The following is an 18,042-nucleotide window of genomic DNA, read 5'->3' as shown; positions in this document are numbered from 1 at the left end:
GGAGAAGGTAGCAGCAGAGAGTGCTGAAAGTAAAGCTTCTGAAGATAAAACTGAAGTCTACACGCCTGGAGACTTGGGAGTTTAGCCCTCAACTGTTTTCACAGCATGAACTCAATGATCTGGTAAGAGATTTAAATTTACCAAGGAATCTGCAGAACTCCTTATTTTTCTGAGGACGATTATATGTTTTATTTATTTTTTTTTCCAGTAATATAATGAACTATTTAGGAATTAGTTGCAATCATACAAAGTGGAGACTTCTTATTGACTCATCAAAGAGGAGTCTCAAAGGTGGGTTGCTCCTCAATGGAAATAAATATGAGTCAATTCCAGTAGCTCACTCTGGGAATTTGAAACATATGAGAACTTGACGTTGTTGACAAATATTAAGTATGAAGAACATGGTTGGTTGGTCTGTGCTGACTTTAAAGTGATAGGTGTTACATGGATAGCAATTTGGCTACACAGAAACGCCATTCTTTTTACCTGGATCAAAGAACATAGTTCGTAAACCACTGCTGGACCCCAAAACTGTCCTCCTTCCACCCTTGCACATCAAACCGGGTCTGATAAAACTGTTTGTGAAAACTTTCATGAATGAAAGAGAAAAAAAATGCATGGATTAGCTTCAGTCTGTTGTTGAGAACTTTATAGGGAACATGGGTCCAGGCTGAAAGAACATAGTTGAAAACATGTTGACAAACTTCAAGTAGCTGGGCTGCAACATGAGTGTCAAGGTACATTTTTTACACTCCCACATCGACTACTTCTCAGAAAATCTAGGAAGTGTTAATGAAGAACAGGGTGAAAGGTTTCACCAGAACATTAAAGACATGCAGATGAGGTACCGGTGAGGGGAGGGATGGAATGTAAACATGATGGCTGACTATTGCTGGATACTGAATAGGGACTGTAAACTAGAAGAATCTGCAAGAAAATCAAAGAAATGAAAATTTGACCCATCATAGATTATTTTTTAAAATGAGAGATGAGTATTTCGTGGACTTTTTACCACACTGCCCTCTTTAATAGTGTTTTCAACCTGTGTTTAAAAATAAAAGTACGTCCTTCGAAGTATCTCTTGACACAGTATACAGCGATTCCAGAGTTTTTCAGATGAGTCACCGAACATGTCGCAACAAGTCGATGCCACAATTTCCACATACAAAGTCAGTCCCCAAACTATTTGGTCACACCTCACGTTTATGTAATATCTTGTCCCACTTAAATTGTGTACTTTAGAAGATAGGCAGGCACCCCAATTGCAAGTAGCAGCAAAAGTGGAGTTTAATTTTTCTGTTCAAAAGTTGAAAAAGCATCTAACATACGACATTTTTTTTTATTAGATTCCACCATTTTGTCCATTTTCATTATAAAAAATCTATTTTGGAACATTCAGATACTTTTTTTAACATTACATAACACTAGACGAGAATAATAATACAAATTACTATTGATATTTAAAATATTGAATGATATCTTAATAATAAAATACTATTGGAATTATTAATTGTAATTACAGGAGATAAGATAGTTGAAGACGCGAATACAATGAACTCCTGTGGTCACTTACTTAGCTAATGTCATAAATTCCTTCATCGAAAATAATAGGCGACTTTATGTGAAGTCTGAGAAAAGCAGCAACTTTTGAAATTGCTCTTGTTTTGAATTTGATGTTTTATCACCAACGTTTCATGGGTTCCCACTCCCCGAATCCTTCGTCAAAAATATCTTCATCAAATCCTCGGGAGTCTATCTCAGGAAATTTTCTCCTACCTCTCGTGTCCTCGTCCAAATCCTGTTGAGTAGGGAATCCGTCAGGTGAATAGAACGGCCCTGAGTACCAATATGGCCTCATACGGTAATGGCTGAAGACATCTTTATATCTTTTTCTCAGATTAAATATAGAGTCAGGTGAAGTCTGTCCATTTTTTAATTCATTCAGCATTTCGGAACTCTCTGAAGATATGTCCGATTGTATGGCTGGACCACCTTCCAGAGTATTATGGAAACTGTTTAACAAGTTGTAAAGGATTCGAATGCGCTGGGTTGGTGATTCTCCTACACAGCTTGACAGGAAAAGCAGGTACAGTGTGAAAATGGCTACAGAGGTCTTTGTCATTCTGAAAATAACAACAAACAATAAGTAGATTTTCAAAAGGTGGACAGCCTAGGAGAAAAAAATACTTTTCGCTTTGATCTTCCAAAGACTGAAAAGATTTCAAAAATAATTTAATAAAACTAAATAGAACATATTATTTGGAAGAAACGTATGGTGTATAATACGACTGAGGGTCTGGAAGTTGCTGTTGTAACCAGTGACGTACACCATGTTCAACCTCTGTATCACCAGAAATAGAATCCTGGATCTACCAATTTTAATCATTCTAGTTTGCCCCATCAAAAGACTTTAAGACAGGAAACGAAATGGTGACTGTTTTCTGGGATGTCATGATGTTCTTGTGCATTTTCAAATCCTGAAGATACCGCGATACTACGTCATATTGCACACTGAATGAATTTAAAGACTCATCAAGTCGCAGATAAGAGCTTTTCTATACAAAAGTGAGATACTGCTGTTGTCTGATGATGAAAGGTCGCATATAGCATGTGAAACCGAAGAGACTATTAATGATCGAGGTGGTAACGTCTTGATTTTCCTGCCTACAGCCCTAACTTCGTCCCTAGAGATTTGTATTTTTGATCCATGTAAACAATAGCTTGGGAAGCAAACGTTTTTCTGTTTATGATGGATTTTAATATGATGGACGTCACTGGTTACGACAACTTTCTTTTTATACAGAGGAGTTCCAGAATTTGATAATGCGATGAAACAAATCTATAAAAGTTTTGGGTGTTTATGTTACAAAGCAAATATATGTCAGTTTTCTACTTGCTTCCTTTTTCTTTTTTTTATCCGTAGTTTTCTGAATTTCTTGTAAAGTAATTTAAAGATTAAAAACTGTACGTAAATACCTATATACACTGCCCTACCATTAATATCCAGACACCCCTCCGTGGATGGGGAAACAGGTCCTATGCATGCAACACATCACAGAGCCTGCTATAAATATGCACGTTGGGCTTCGAACAGACAATTACAAAAGTGGACATGCAAGATGAAACGTTCAACAGAATTAACAGGCTTCCAACGTGGGTGATAGTAAGATGCCACATAAGCAAGCGTTCTGTACGAGACATCGCAATCACTCTGGGTCAACGGTTAGTGGCGTCATACGAAAGAGAACTGGGACTGAATCTGCCAAAAAATAACAGAACGAGACAAGAGAATTCTGCGAAGAACTGTGCACCAAATCGTAATTTGCCATTGTCTCGAGTCACACAAACCCTCTGTGAGAGTAAGTGTGCCTAATGTCAGCACTAGTACATAGTGTTTTTTGACAAGCGGCACCGGTGCTTTCGCACAACTCCGCCTCAGCACTAGTACAATACGAATACGACACTCCATGACATGGGTTACAATGGTCGTGCAGCTGTTCACAAGCCATTGATCACCTCAACAAATGCTAGACGCCGATTAACATGGTGTAAGGACGCGAATCCTGGGCTGCATAGCAGTGGAAAACAGTCCTATGGATAGACGAGTCGAGGTTCGCACTCTAACAGTCTGATGGCCGTTCCTGGGTGTGGTGAATGCCATGGGAACAGTTCCTGATTGTATCCTTCCAACAGTGAAGTTTGGTGGAGGCAGTGTTATGGTATGGAACTGCTTTTCATGGTTTGGCTTTGGCTCATTAGTCGTTATCAACAAAACCATGAATGCTTTGCAATACCAGGACATACCTGTATCAGCAAGACAACGCGCCATGCTCCGGTCATAACAGAGTGGTTTGAGGACATGGGAGTTGAAAAGTCGGATTGGCCAGCCCATAGTGCTGATCTGAACCCTATCGAGCATCTTTGGGATATATTGGATCTTCGGGTACGTGCACGTCGAGATCGCCCGAAGAACAAGACCGAACTGGTGGCTGCGTTAAAGGCCGAGTGGAGGAACATATCACCTGACATTTAAGCTGATTGAGAGTATGCCGCGAAGATTGAAGGTCGTCATAAAAGCAAAAGGTTTCAGCACAAAATATTAAATGACACAATAAAACCTCTTTTTTTGTCTAAAGGCAGGTGTACAGATATTAATGGTAGGGCAGTGTACCTACACACTACGCTTAAAAGTTTGTAATCACAGACTTACAACAGTTTTACAACAGTTTTCGTTATTTTTTTTTTAATTTTAAGGTTTAATATAAAAAACAACACACTACAAAGAATTTAAGATTTTTTATTAAGCACTGAAAAATTTACAGCAAACAAAGGGAAATGATTAATATTAACAATACTGATTTTTCATCAAAATATCCTCCACGATATTTTATCATTGCCTCACAGAACGTGGCATACTGGCGATTAATTTTGTAATATTGTCTTCACTAACATTATTCCAAGCAATCTGCAAGGTTCCCTAAATTTTGTGAAGATGGGCAGACTTCACGGACTTGACAGTCTAGAGCTCATTAAAGCTCTATTGGGTTTGAATCAGGCGATTGGGTGGGCACATCATAATTTGTAATGCCTCCTGCTGTTTAGTTGCTAGAAAGTCTCTGCACAGCTTACAGCTGTGCTTTGGGCCATTGGCTTGTTGTGATATAAAAGGTATTCCACGAAGTCGAAGTCCAGAAGATATTGCATTATGCTCAAGGATGTTTTTATAGTCTTCTTAAAATTCCTTCAATTCTGACGATGGCACCCACTTCAGAAAAACAGAAACAGCTCCAGTCATGGTGGAACCACCACAGTACTTGACTGTAGGCACTAAACAATGTGGCACCATTTTTTCTTCTGTTGATCGTCTCACATAAACTCTACTCTTGCATCCAAAAATTCCAACTTTCGATTCATCAGTCCAAAGTACATTTTTCCACTCTTCAACTGTCCAATGTTGATGGCTTCTACCACGTGAAGGAACCTTATACAATGTACTACCACATTCAGGAGTCTTCTACACCTTTCTGGAATATACTCAAATATACTAGAATTTTTTTAAATATTTAAGTTTTTTGATATTTATATATAATAGAAAATATTTTAATAAAAATTGGTATAAACAAGTTGGTCCTAATTTAATAAAAACTTTGAAAATTAAGCAAAATTAACTGTGATTCTAAACTTTTAGATGAAAGTGTACATACATATAAAAAATTGTGATATGTTAAGGGCACTCAACACCGACTTATAAGCCCATTTATGTTATGTCCATAAATTGAGGATGTTCTCAGATCGATTTACGTTTTTAGCTGGACGAAAACCCTGAGTTTCTGGAGGGGAGAAACCTACAGAAACTCGAGATTTGCTGTCCATTCCTGAGACTGATTAACTGAGCCATGGAGTTAAAGAAGCTCATAAAAGTTATTGAAGGTTTTCTATCTCGAAAAGGACCAAATATAAAATTTCTTGAAAATATTCTGAAAATATATTTCTTAACATAGTTTTAAGATCAAGGACAGAGGAAGCATAACACTTAGAGCTGCCCACATAGTCGCGGACAACACAATATGAGGGAATGATCTCGCCAGCATATAAAGGCAATGGGTTTATTTAAATATTTTTAATACAATTATCAATAAAGTTGGGTAAAATGATAATAAAAACAAACGAGTTTTTTAGGGATAGAACTTCTTTCAGAAATTTGGTTATAAAAAAATTAGATTGACATCTATAAAATGTGAAGGAATTAAAACTCAGATTAGGGCCACTCAAGAACGATCTCATCTGCGCATGTGATCGTTTGTGTGAAACATTTTTATAAAATCAAAGAAAAGCCCAGGAGAAAAAAAGCCATAGGACCTGAGACCGACTAACTCGGCCACATTCAACAGGAGCGTGCTGTTCCATATAGATAACTAGACAGCCGCTTAGGGTACCAAGAAAACTTAGCATATATTTGCCTTTGAACCTATGGGGATGAATGACATGAACTTATGGATGTCAACATTCAAAATCGTGGAAGACTGAATATACTCTTCACAACGAGTGGAAAAGACCTGAGCTGGAGTCCCGTAGATGACGAGAGGAATTTTTATGGACCTTTTTCACAACGTGGCTGAGTTAGTCGGTCTCAGGCGAGGATACTTAGGTTTTCTCTCCAGGGCACTCGAGTTTTTCGTCCAGCAGACAGAAAATCGACCTCAGAACACGCAATTTACAGACAATATACATGGAGCAATATCACCTTAGTCGCTGATAGTTTTAAAACCTTACAACAACGACAACTGAATACAGCTGACAAGCTTAAGTCTCTACCATGTTTCCACAATCATATATTACAATACCTGACTGGATGTTTCTTTTTTTATTCTCACCAGACGCTGTATATAAGAAGGAAGACTGGAACACACACACGCAGATAAAGAAACACACCCATGCACGTTCTGTCAGCAGTTTTTAACCAGTTTTCACGCCAGATGTATTGAAGCGCTCATATAAAAGCAGGAATGGAAGTATCCATATCGGAAGGAAACAGATTGCCCATATCTACAGCTTTAAGGAGCAGGTTTACTAAAAGCGCCGTTTAAGAAATAAAAAAGTACAGATGCTGTCCTTTTTACTATGTTGGATTATTTTGGAATAAAGCAGCAGATTATGCCATAATCTGCTGTGAACTGATTACAAACACATCCTGTCTCTACACGGATGTCCAATGCCTCCCCCTCCTCCACATAAACTGGTGGCTACTTTACTAGGTACGTCTACCTGTCTCATGAAATGGAGCTCTCCTTCAGTAAAAGCATCACGTGTTCGTTCCATACAATATCAAGCAGGCGATATAAAACGAACACCCAACACTGGACGATATAGGACTGGAAAAATATTGCATTGTCTGACGAATCTTCGTTTGTTTCATGCTGATGGGAGGAACAGAATATTGGGAAAATAGCATGAGTCCCTAGATCCAGTCTTTCAGGTATCAACAGGTCAGGCTGCTGTTACCGATGTAATGAAGTGCAGAATGTTTTCTTGGTACACATTGGGTTCCTTGATACCATCGAACTCAATGTGCTACCCCTTGATATCCATCTGCGATGGAGTTCTAACAGATTAATGCAACAAGGCTAGAACTTTACACAACTGGTTCTCCACAATCCCCTTACCAGATCTCAATTCAAACTGAGCACCTGTGAGATGAGGCGTAACAAGCTCTTCGGAGCAAAGATTCCCAACCATCTTAGGAGTCGGCTAGTTGTAGGGTTTTAAGCCCATTAGTAGTGTTCTATGGTCGATTTTCCGTTTGCTGGACAAAAAAAACTTCAGTTTCCGGGAAAAACATGCTACCCTCTCATGAGATCGACTAAATTAGCCACGTTATGAAAAAGACCCATAAAAATTTCTCAAGTCATTGACGGGATTCAGACTTAGGTCTTTTCTGCCCGGTGTGGGGAGGACGGTGATTTTACCAACTGTGCTACCTAAAAGCGCAACCATCCAGCTTGCAACAACTTCGGGAAGCGATTGAGTCAATATAGCCCAGCATCCGAATCCAAGCAGTTCTGAGGAATAACACAGGTCTACTCGCTATTAGTTAGGTGCATTTGATAAAATGGCAAGTGAGTGTATGTTCATTATAATATTTAGAATAAACTTAAGGGACTGCAGAAAATTTGTGGAAAAATAGACAATCAATATCTTTATCAATATTAATTTATTAATTAATAAGACGAAAGCCTTTTACCTCCTGTCCTTCACAGTCTTACCCACAAGAAACAAAACAAAACAAAACAAAAAAAATTACCGTATGTTCATAAATTCATCATACAGTCATTACAAAAGCTATTTCATATCGGTGTTTACATTATTTTTTCACCACCTGTATAATGTCTATAATGGGCATGTGTTCTGTGGTTGATTTGCCTGTTTACTGGATGGAAAACCATGCTACCCTCGCCTGGATCAGATTAATTCAACCACGTTGTAAAAAAGGCCCATAAAAATTCTTACACATCATCCGCGGGATTCGAACTGAGGTCTTCACCACCCGGTTTTAGCTAGGATAGTAATTATACCAGCTATGCTACCATGAGGGCAACCAGAAGTATTTCTGGACAACTGAGTGAAAAACATTGAGCAGCATATTGTTCATAACTCATAGCAGTTACCTTTATTTGTCAGCCTACACTGCTGTCCAAAGTGCATCTACTAAGAGAAAATACAACAGTGGCTTGCACTGATTTTAATGGGAAAGATGTGATTGGCATTACCTTGCTACTCACTTCTTTGACCTACAATTGTGTCAAGTTCTTTTTAAAAAGTTTCCTGAGTTGATGTTCCCTGCGAATCCTTTTGCTGGTTCATATTCATCTTCAGTATCACTAGTTGCTTTCTTCTGCGTACGATATAACAAAAGTCTTTGGAATGTTGAAAAGCTGAAAATTGAAAATCCTTGGAAACTCTGGTTTTTCATCCATAAAAACAAGTTAAACAGACCAACGAACACACTCAGTTTCTACAGACATAACAGATTGGAAGATGAGGCAATTCTCGGGTGGAGAAATAAAACATTTTGCGTCAGCGAACTTGAACGCGAACAGAAAGCGCCCTTCCGTGTGGCACATTGATTTCAAATGACCCCTTACCCTCGCAGCTGCATTTATAGATGTGTGCAGGCAGCTCTACCGTCTAAAATATTTGCATAATCGTTTGTATAAAATGTGCTCATTCATCACAGTCCCATTGCTGTTGACCCAATGATTTTGATTTGGTGACAAAGCAACAGAGACCACAGCCCCAAATGATTTTACGTATTGGGTTCGACTTGTTTGTTTGCCTGAATAAAAAAACCGAGTTCTGGAATGAAACTCCGAAACATTGTGGAAGGACGGTGAAGTAATCAACTGCAAAGAGGGTATTAGTATCCCAATACTTTTTATAGCAGAGTGTATGCTCGATACTTAACGCGGAAACGTTAGAATAAGATTTATTTCTATTTCGACCTTAGCTATTTATTAAAAAAATAAATAAAACTATGAACTCTTCGTTAGACGTTTCGAGATAATGAATACCAAGGTTTTTTCATGGCATCTTTACGACCCAGAACTCCCACATGGGCCATGAACGTTAGTTCATTTAATTACATATTACAATAGTAATTTCGATTTCTTTTTTTTTAAACTGTTCTGTCTATCTCTCTTTTGCTTGTAATCCATTTAATCTTCAGGTCTGGGTAATAAATTATTCCCTTCGGAGATTAAATTATCAGTTAATTCCCCAAGATTTAATTATTACTTGGGAGGGAAGTCCAGCTGCTTTTACAACTTGAGTGCACCATGCTGTTAAGTTATTAATAACACCGGAGTGAGTCTTTAATACGATGTGCACTGTGGTATCCAAACATAAATTTTTAACCGCGACATACAGCTCTGCCATTTGCTCTTGAAACAAAATGAAAATGTACACTGCTCCCATCAAACGTGGTTGTTGTTGCTGTTCTTGGGTTTTAGGAACATTGGCGACTAAGGCCATATTTCTCCATGTATACTGTCTGTAAATTGCGTGTGTGCTGTGGTCGATTTTCTCCACGTTGTGCAAAAGACCCATAAAAATTTCTCCCATGATCGAAGGGACTCGAACTCAAATGTGCTCTAACAATCGTGGATGGGATACTATGTGCCTTCATAGCAGCCTACTTACATTATATGGAAAATTTCATGTTAGATTGAACCATAAAATATTTTAAAATTTTATTTTAACCAATTCCCTTTATTAAGTAAAAGATTAAACTAAAAAATGCAAAAAAACATAATATTACATGCAAGGGAATCAACAGCAATGTGCTAGGTCATTCGTTGATGAACTCCCCAGCAGCTCCAAGTATCTTGCATTGCCAAAATTTTTAAATCAGAAACCATCAATCCCATAAAATCCAAATTATGATATTAGGGTCCCCTGTAAATGATTACATCTACCCATATATTTATTTTGTCTGTAAATTGCGTGTGTTCTCTGGTCGATTTGCTTGTTTGCTGGACGTAAAAACCCGAGTTTCTTGAGGAAAAAACCTTGCTATCTACGCCTGAGACCGCCTAACTCAGACACGGAGTGAAAAAAGCCCATTAAAGTTCCTCGCGTCATCGACGGGATTCGAACCTCAGCCTTTTCCATCCGGTGTGGGGAGGACGGTGACGATACCACTGTGCTACCGCGCAGACCGTCAATCCCATACAAAGGAGCCAGGACGCAGAAGACTTACACCAAACTCTTCTGTATGAAATTATTACTGACGATACAATCGGACTGATAAGAAATAGGAGAAAATCCTTTTTGAGACTCGCGTTATTATTGTAATATGTCAGATTTTATGCGGTGAACGCGCTCAAGGTCCAGTCTGGTCCCTACAATTTGGACATTCAAAAGATAGACGGAGCTATCCCGAGTACAAAGAAGGTCTGGTTTCCTGATACCCTCATCAGTTGAAAACCGAGGTTCCTTTCTGACCTCCCAGCCTCTCTGGCGCAACCGATTTTGCACTAGGTTTACTATAGCATCATGTCTTTTAACTCTAACACCTTTGTGCTATGTGGCGAGCAACTCGACCGCATTGCATCCATCTGTATGTTGCCTATCCGTACTACGTTCTCTTGATGTTCTAGAGAGGGTAGGAAAGGCATTGATCCTAGTTTTCACTAGGTCAACAAAAGCATGGCCGGGTAGCAATTTGGTTCCGTCACCCACCAATCGGTGTTGTGAGCGAGCCTGGTTAATTTTTGAAACAACAGCCATCAGAGGAGCCGTGCAGGAGATCCCTCCATCTCTTCTTTATGGATGCTTTAGAATCTATAAATACATTTCCATTCTTTAACAAATTCTTAGCCAAGCTCAATTCTTTCTTGATGGATGGCCTTTCAATTAAGTAGCGTACTAGGTCAGAAGCAGAGCCCAGTTGCTTCTCTAATTTTTCTTTCTTCAATAAGCCTTTTTCGTCTTGAACCACTTTTAGGTCCTCTCCCTCTAGCTTGTGCTTAACTCTCCAGGATTTCTGTTTCCGAAAGCGCTAAACTTTAGTTACCATTTTTCGGACCATATATGCAACAGTTCCAAATATTTTTGAAGAAACATGGCCTCTCTCAGACTATCAATCACCCTTCCCACCTTTAAATCATGAGAAAACTTTGCCACTTTACCTTGGATATACTCGAAAATATAATTCATGAAAATCAGAAATAGGACGAAACCCAAGATCGATCCCTGAAGAACCCCAGTGTTACCCTAGTTCATCCTTAACACTGATCATTTATGACGACCCTCTGTATCTTTTAGCCAGCCTACAATGCAGTGTAGGATCTTAACTTTACTAACAGGAAGAAAGTTAACTCCTTTCAATTTGTAAAGTTCATAATGGAAACAGGACGATCTAGTACATAGTTGGTTTGTGGACAACCCCTGCCATTTTTATAGCTATTCTATAACCATTTAACAAACTATCTGGGAGTTCCTGATTTCCGGAAGTTCCAAAATGGTCCCAGTGCACTTCGTTCCTTCCCGTCCAGTGCACCTCTTCCTCTTTCGCACAGTCCTGCATGGAGATGAAATTCAATGTAAGCATGAGGGAGGAGAGAGCAGTTCTTTACCTAAATTTTGAGGGAGGCTGCCAGAGAGTGTATTAAACAATTGACGTTAATTAGGAGGACATCTTTGGATTCGGGAGAGACTTCTTTGGATTCGGGAGAGACTTCTTTGGATTGTAGAAGTGTCAATACATAAAGGCGGTTCTAAGGGAGAAGTCGATAACTACAAACTGGTAAATCTGACTTGGTGGTAGGGAAAGCCTTAGACGTAATAATTAAGAATGCAATCCAGAGACATTTAGACAGAAATGGCATTCTGAAGGACACACAACATGGTTTTGTTAGGGAAAAATAATATTTGACTAACCTTGTAAGCTATGGTATTTTGACACCAGTTACTCATGAGCTAGATGTAGGGAACAATTTCAACATAGTTTATTTGCATTTTAGGAAGCCATTTGACTCAGTCCCTCACGAGAGGTTATTGTATAAACTAGAAGATGGAACGCATGGTGGTTGCAGGGCAAAAGACAGGGGTTTGTGATTAATGGATATTCTTCAGATTGGTGTAACTTCAGAATGTTTTAATGCAGCAAAATGCAAGGTCTTGCAGTTGGGGACAGCAACCACAAAATAACATACACTTGGTGAGGTTGAATTAGAAACAGTAGAGGAAGAAAGGGATCTGGGAGGTATGATACGGGCAATGTGAAATTTCCTGAGCAGAAAGAGAGGTCATAATGCCACGATATAAGGCAAATTTAAGACAGTATTTAGAATATTGTGTCCAAGTATGGAGACATCATCTGTAAAAGACATTGAGCTTTTTGAAAGGGTCCAAAGACGGGCAACTCGCATGGTACAATTAGCAAAAGGGCGACTGTATGAGGAAAGACTTGGACTATGTGGGCTATAGAGCTTGGCACCCAGGCACCTTACGAGGAGATTGAGGTTTATAAGGCTTTGAGATGGGTTAGTTAAATGAATGAATGAGGAATTTTCACTGTTATAAGAATTGCAGAACTAGTGGCAATAAATTCAAATTACAGGGGAAAAGGTTTAAGCTAGAGTGTAGGAAACTCCTTTATCCAGCGAATCCAAGAAAGTGGGCAACGCCTTCCTGGTTAAGTCAAGTGGTGTTGTACACGGACTGTTCATTTAATTAGCGGAATGGCAGCATTATCGTACAATCACTCAAGTTTCGGCGAACTGCTGGTGGGTGGCAGGAGAATAGGCATGTCCAAGAATACAGACACAGTTGTAAGTTCTGACGTGTCTGATCGTTCGAAAAATAGCCTTAAGCAACGCGCTTAAGTGTGACCCGTTTTGTGAGTTGCATAATGGAAGATTTTGTTCTGAGCAACGTCTTTATACGCTAATTGAAAGTACGTGGTGTGTGTTATAAAGACTATGAGACTACATGCACATTTTTGTTTTTGATCAGGTGTCAATTGGTATGAAATCCAACGAGTACAGATTCACGACATTTTCAGGAACTCTGTAACAATCGCATGTGCAATGCCGTATACGGTCGACATTTTGCTGCTGAACTAACATAGATGCCATCATCCAGAATCTCCTGGGCCTTTGCATTCTCTGGAGTGGTGGAAGTCCTCGGCAGTCCAGGCCGCGAGACATCATCCATATATCCTCGACGCTCAATCCATGTATGGTACTCAAAAAGCAACCCCAAAAATGTTCAACGAAAAATAAAATTTATTATCAGAATAATTAACAAATAATAGAGTATAGACAATGCTGGATGTGTCCTTCGTTGTTATCAATACAATAAACCACATAAAAAAAAGAAAGAAAGAAATATGAGGATGTTAAATCAGGAGACCTAGGTGGTCAAAGTCCTTATAATATGTTTAGATCTCCTAAAAAAAACGTTTGCAACATTAGTTGAGCGTTCAATACAGCAGGTTGTCCCTTCCTGTTGGAGTCAAGTGTCTCTTATTTTAACTAGAAACGCAAAAAATATGATAGTTAGGCCCATTCAAAAATATGGGCCCAACTATCCTCTTTCAAGACATATCACACCAGAAGTCGACTTTTGGGGAATGTAAGGGGGTTTCTAACAGCGAAACTAACTGAACGGGGCGATAACCCATTTTGAATTATGAGTTTCCGTTTTGTTTTGAGATTGCAAAATTGTTCAAATAAATAAATGTCACACCAGGGTCATCCGGAACATTGGTTCAAATTACCCAGTGCATTATGGTCGTAATTCGTGAATTGCCTGTGTTCTCTGGTCGATTTGCCTCTTTTGGTTGACAAAAAACCCGAATTTCCGGGATAAAAATCTGGCTATCTACTCGTGAAAGCGACTAACTCAGCCACGGTGAAAAAAGCCCATAAAATTTCCTCGCGTCATTAACAGTGATTCGAACCCGGGCCTTTTTTACCCGGTGTGGGGAAGACGGTGATGATGCCACTGTACTATTTTCGCAAAACTGTTTGTCTAAAATTGTTCAAAGTGTCATATGTAGGAACACTCGTTATTCTTTCAGGTTCGCCTCGTCGGCAACACAGCTGATAGAATCGTCTTCCTCACCACACCGACTGGAGAAGACCCGAGTTCGAATCCCGTCAATGACGCAAGGAATTTTTATGAGCCTTTTTCACAACGTGTCTGAATTAGTTGGCTCAGGCGAAGGTGCATGATTTTCCCTCCCTTAAACTCGGGTTTCTTGTCCATCAAACAGCAAATCAAAGCAGCCAGTCAAACAGCATTTGGAATACTGTGTCCAAATATGGAGACCTAATCTGAAAAAAGATGTTGAGCTTCTTGAAATGATCCAAAGATGGGCAACTCACATCTGGTGAGTATGGGCATGGCACACCCAGGGTCCTGAGCTGGATATCATCATTCTTCTCTTTCTTGGGAATTCCTTTCTACTTCTGACTCTTGTTCTCTTTCTCTCAGATTAACATGGGAATTATTTTTGGATGGTGCAGCATAAGCCTCAAGCTTCCTTGCACCATATGGCTAATAGTAATAATAATAATAACTAGGATGGTGAGATAGGAAAAAGGGTGACCGTACGACGAAAGGCGCCCGTTACGTGGGCTACAGACCTTGGCACAGAGGTGACCTGATTGAGGTTTATAAGGCTTTGAGAGGTATTAGTAAAATGAACGAAGGTGGAATTCTCATTCTTATAAAGAATTCCAGAACTAAGGATCATAAATTCAAATTACAGGGGAAGAAGTTTAGACTAAATTGCCAAGTTTTTTTATTAGCCAACGAGTTGTTGATTACTGAAACAAGTTGCATCTCTCGTAATTGAGGCTGACAATTTTAAAAAAATTCAAAAGGTCAAGTGGATAGTTACCTGTAAAACAATAAAAACCCTACGACAACCAAATATGAATCTTTCACTTTCCTTATTTCCAGGTGATCCACGCTCACGAAGCTTCTTTATCATCTTGATAACTTCAGTCTGCATGGAGAGTTAGTGTTAAAGAATTTTTCGGCAATTTTTGTTGAAATTCGTTGTAATGACTTCGTTTCCAAGTAAGATTAACCGAAACAAACAAACAAACAAAAAAGGTTTGCTTGATAGTGTGCGAAATAACTATTCACCAGTAGTGAATGACACGTGAGACTTAAAACTCTTACTCCTCCAGTTACGTAAAATCCTCCACTATTGCCCTCACACAATTACATAAACGATCGTTTCCAACAAACGAAAGTTTCTATTAGGAAAAGAAAAATTGCTCCATGGAGTCAGTGATCCTTCCACCTGCTCGAACATTCTTACCAGTACCGACAGTCGCAACATCAATGGATGTAATGCACTTTGGACTGGCAGCAAGAGGCCTATCCTCTGGATAGCATAGTATATATGAGCACCGTTTACCACAAACCGAATGGAAAAGGCCCGATTCGAATCCTGTCAATGACGCGAGGAATTCTTATGATCTTTTTTGCAACATGGCTGAGTTAGTCAGTTGGCGAGGGTTGCATGGTTTTAATTCACGAAAACTCGGCATATCGATCATAGAACACAGTTTACAGACATAATGTACATAGTGGAATATGATATAAGCCCCTGTTTTTATAAATTTCCAAACAGTCCTTTTGTGGAAGTGCAAACTTTTCTAAAGTTTGCACTTCCACAAAAGGGCCTGCTGATCTTAGTTTAGTTTCATTTGTGTGTGTGTGTGTGTGTGTGTGTGTGTGTGTGTGTGTGTGTGTGTGTATTAAGCGCCAAGTGAAAATGGACTGAGTTTGAATGCAGTCGATGGCGCGGAATTTCTATTGAGCTTCTTTTCACACGGTCGCTCAAGAAATCTTTGACTTGTGTTTGTAAACCCAGGTTTCAGAGGGATCGGTAATGAACCAAACCTCTCTCACAGGTGTCACTCATGTTATGAACGTACTTTATTAACGTTCACAAAATATCTTATTAAAAATAAGATATTTTATTAAGGAGCATTTTCGTAGAATTTTTCAACATTTTTAAAGCTGGTTAAACCCTTAGCATATTACCTATTTCATTATTATATATATGCTTTGTACTCCTTTCCTCAATGAAAAATAATTTTTATTGCGTATTGAGGAAAGTACGCAGTAAAAAATATTTATTATTTGCACGCTATAAACAAAGGAATTCAGCTGTCAATCACTGTTTAAATGATGGATGTGATTGTCAGAAAGGTAGCATTTTACACATTGCTTTTTATATTAAAATGTGAATAAATTTACCAGAATGTCAAACAGACAGACAGGGTTGGCACAGTCATTCTCACTCCTCTTCAAAAAATTGGCTGTTTGATTTTGTCTCCCAACCGCAGAAAAAATTTGATCACCTACAATGGTTCTAAGAATTATATTTCATAGATTGCTGATATGCAAATTGTGGAACAACCCATCATAATGGCGTTAATATTTGTGTAGTTATAATTTTAAGTAGCTAACAACATGCGCGGTACACTGCCAGCCATAGAAATATAATTTCGCGTGCTGGAAAACCTTTTTTTACTTCTTCACTGGAGTAATTCCTACAGTGATATTAACATGCATAATTAGTAACCTGCCATGATCATCCTTGTCATTAATAAAACGCCTCTGTATGAGATAATGCATCTTTAATGATCTGTAATGCACGCTGCCCTGTCGGACTTGGGAGCGATGCGAACATGGATTGTTTACCCACAGCGGAAACAAAATACCAATAATTATTACAGTCCCTTAAACGATTAGGGTAGGAGCAGATGAAAAGAAAAAAATTATCGCCTACCTAATAATAGAAATCCTCATAGTCTGGATTAGATCACTTCTTAGTTATAACACAACTAATTTCTTCACTTTTTTTTCTTTTCCTTTTTGATAGCAACAGGATTGTGATCGTGTGTCCAGTACAACGTCGATGTCTTGTATAACATCACATCATCGTAATCACTCCTTAAAAACGATTCCTGTGTCTTCACTACCGGATATGGGCGGGGTATCAGACGTCCAAGGAGTTTTGGAAATTCCTCGAAGCCGATTAGTTAACAGTTGAAATTTAGGGAACCCGAAGTAAGTTAAGTGGTCGCCTGCTAAAGAAAAACCCACCTACTGCACGTCGCAGCAGGATGCACTTCTGGCTGTCACGTCAACTAAATGGACACTAGAAGTCCGGTAATGGACAGATTACTGGAGGTTGATCGTGACGTCATACTCAAGACGCGTACTCACGTGATAAAATACGTGACGATAGGAGTTTTCCAAATAAACTTGAAGAACATCCCTTATTTAGGATAAAATATATTCCATAAATGGACGATTATGTATTTTAACGATGAAACATGGATTATGTAGAAGAAAAGTTGGAACATAGGTTGTAGGGTGAATGTAAAATCATTGGTCCCTTTAAAAATAATACTAAAATCCAATGCAGATATTATTATTATTAGTAGTAGTAGTAGTATCTGTTTAATGGTCTTTTCATGATCGATCCCCTCTGGACAGCGATAAGCTGGGAGAGAGGAACAATTGCATCTAAGGTTTAAAGCAACGACGTGTCCTGAGTAATATGGGCAACATGAATGCTTAACCTGAAAGATGCTTACTTGTTATTCCAGTTTGCACAAGATATCACAGTTTAAAAAATATTTTAGTGTCCAATTTCATCTAATATGTACAATAGTATGCTTCGTTGAATTTTGTTAATAATTAAAATTATATAAATAATTTTCGCTTTGGAAATAACGAAAAACAACAACAACTGAAAGTATAATTATATTTTCCAGTACTGTATAACTACAGTTAAAAACACTGTTATTGCTCTATATATTAACCTGTATAAACATCATCACGTTATATAATAATAATAATATTAGTTATTAATTAATATTAATAAATAATAATTATTATTTTTATTTTAAATTAATATTAAAATTTTGTTGTTGGAGGGTGTCGCTGTCGTCGATCACAAAATTCGCCATGATAGCTCGTTACGAGGAAGAGGTATGTTACACT

The 18,042-nt window shown here is 38.5% G+C and overlaps 1 protein-coding gene across 1 annotated transcript; it reads right to left on the bottom strand.

Annotated features, from left to right (window-relative positions):
* Positions 1-1,545: 1,545 nt before the first annotated feature.
* LOC150079863 (uncharacterized) lies at positions 1,546-17,167 on the bottom strand. The gene is made up of 2 exons (XM_090383377.1): positions 16,820-17,167; positions 1,546-2,123 (listed from the first exon to the last, which is right to left on the bottom strand). The coding sequence occupies exons 1-2, from the start codon at positions 16,837-16,839 to the stop codon at positions 1,682-1,684; spliced, it is 462 nt and encodes a 153-aa protein (XP_090239503.1). The 5' UTR covers positions 16,840-17,167; the 3' UTR covers positions 1,546-1,681.
* Positions 17,168-18,042: the final 875 nt, after the last annotated feature.

Source organism: Mastigoproctus giganteus, chromosome 10 (genome assembly GCF_048544385.1).
Source record: "Mastigoproctus giganteus isolate SK-2022 chromosome 10, ASM4854438v1, whole genome shotgun sequence".
Taxonomy (NCBI): Eukaryota; Metazoa; Arthropoda; class Arachnida; order Uropygi; family Thelyphonidae; genus Mastigoproctus; species Mastigoproctus giganteus.
The sequence above is the reverse complement of the archived record's forward strand: the minus strand, read 5'-3'. Positions and strand labels throughout refer to the sequence as shown.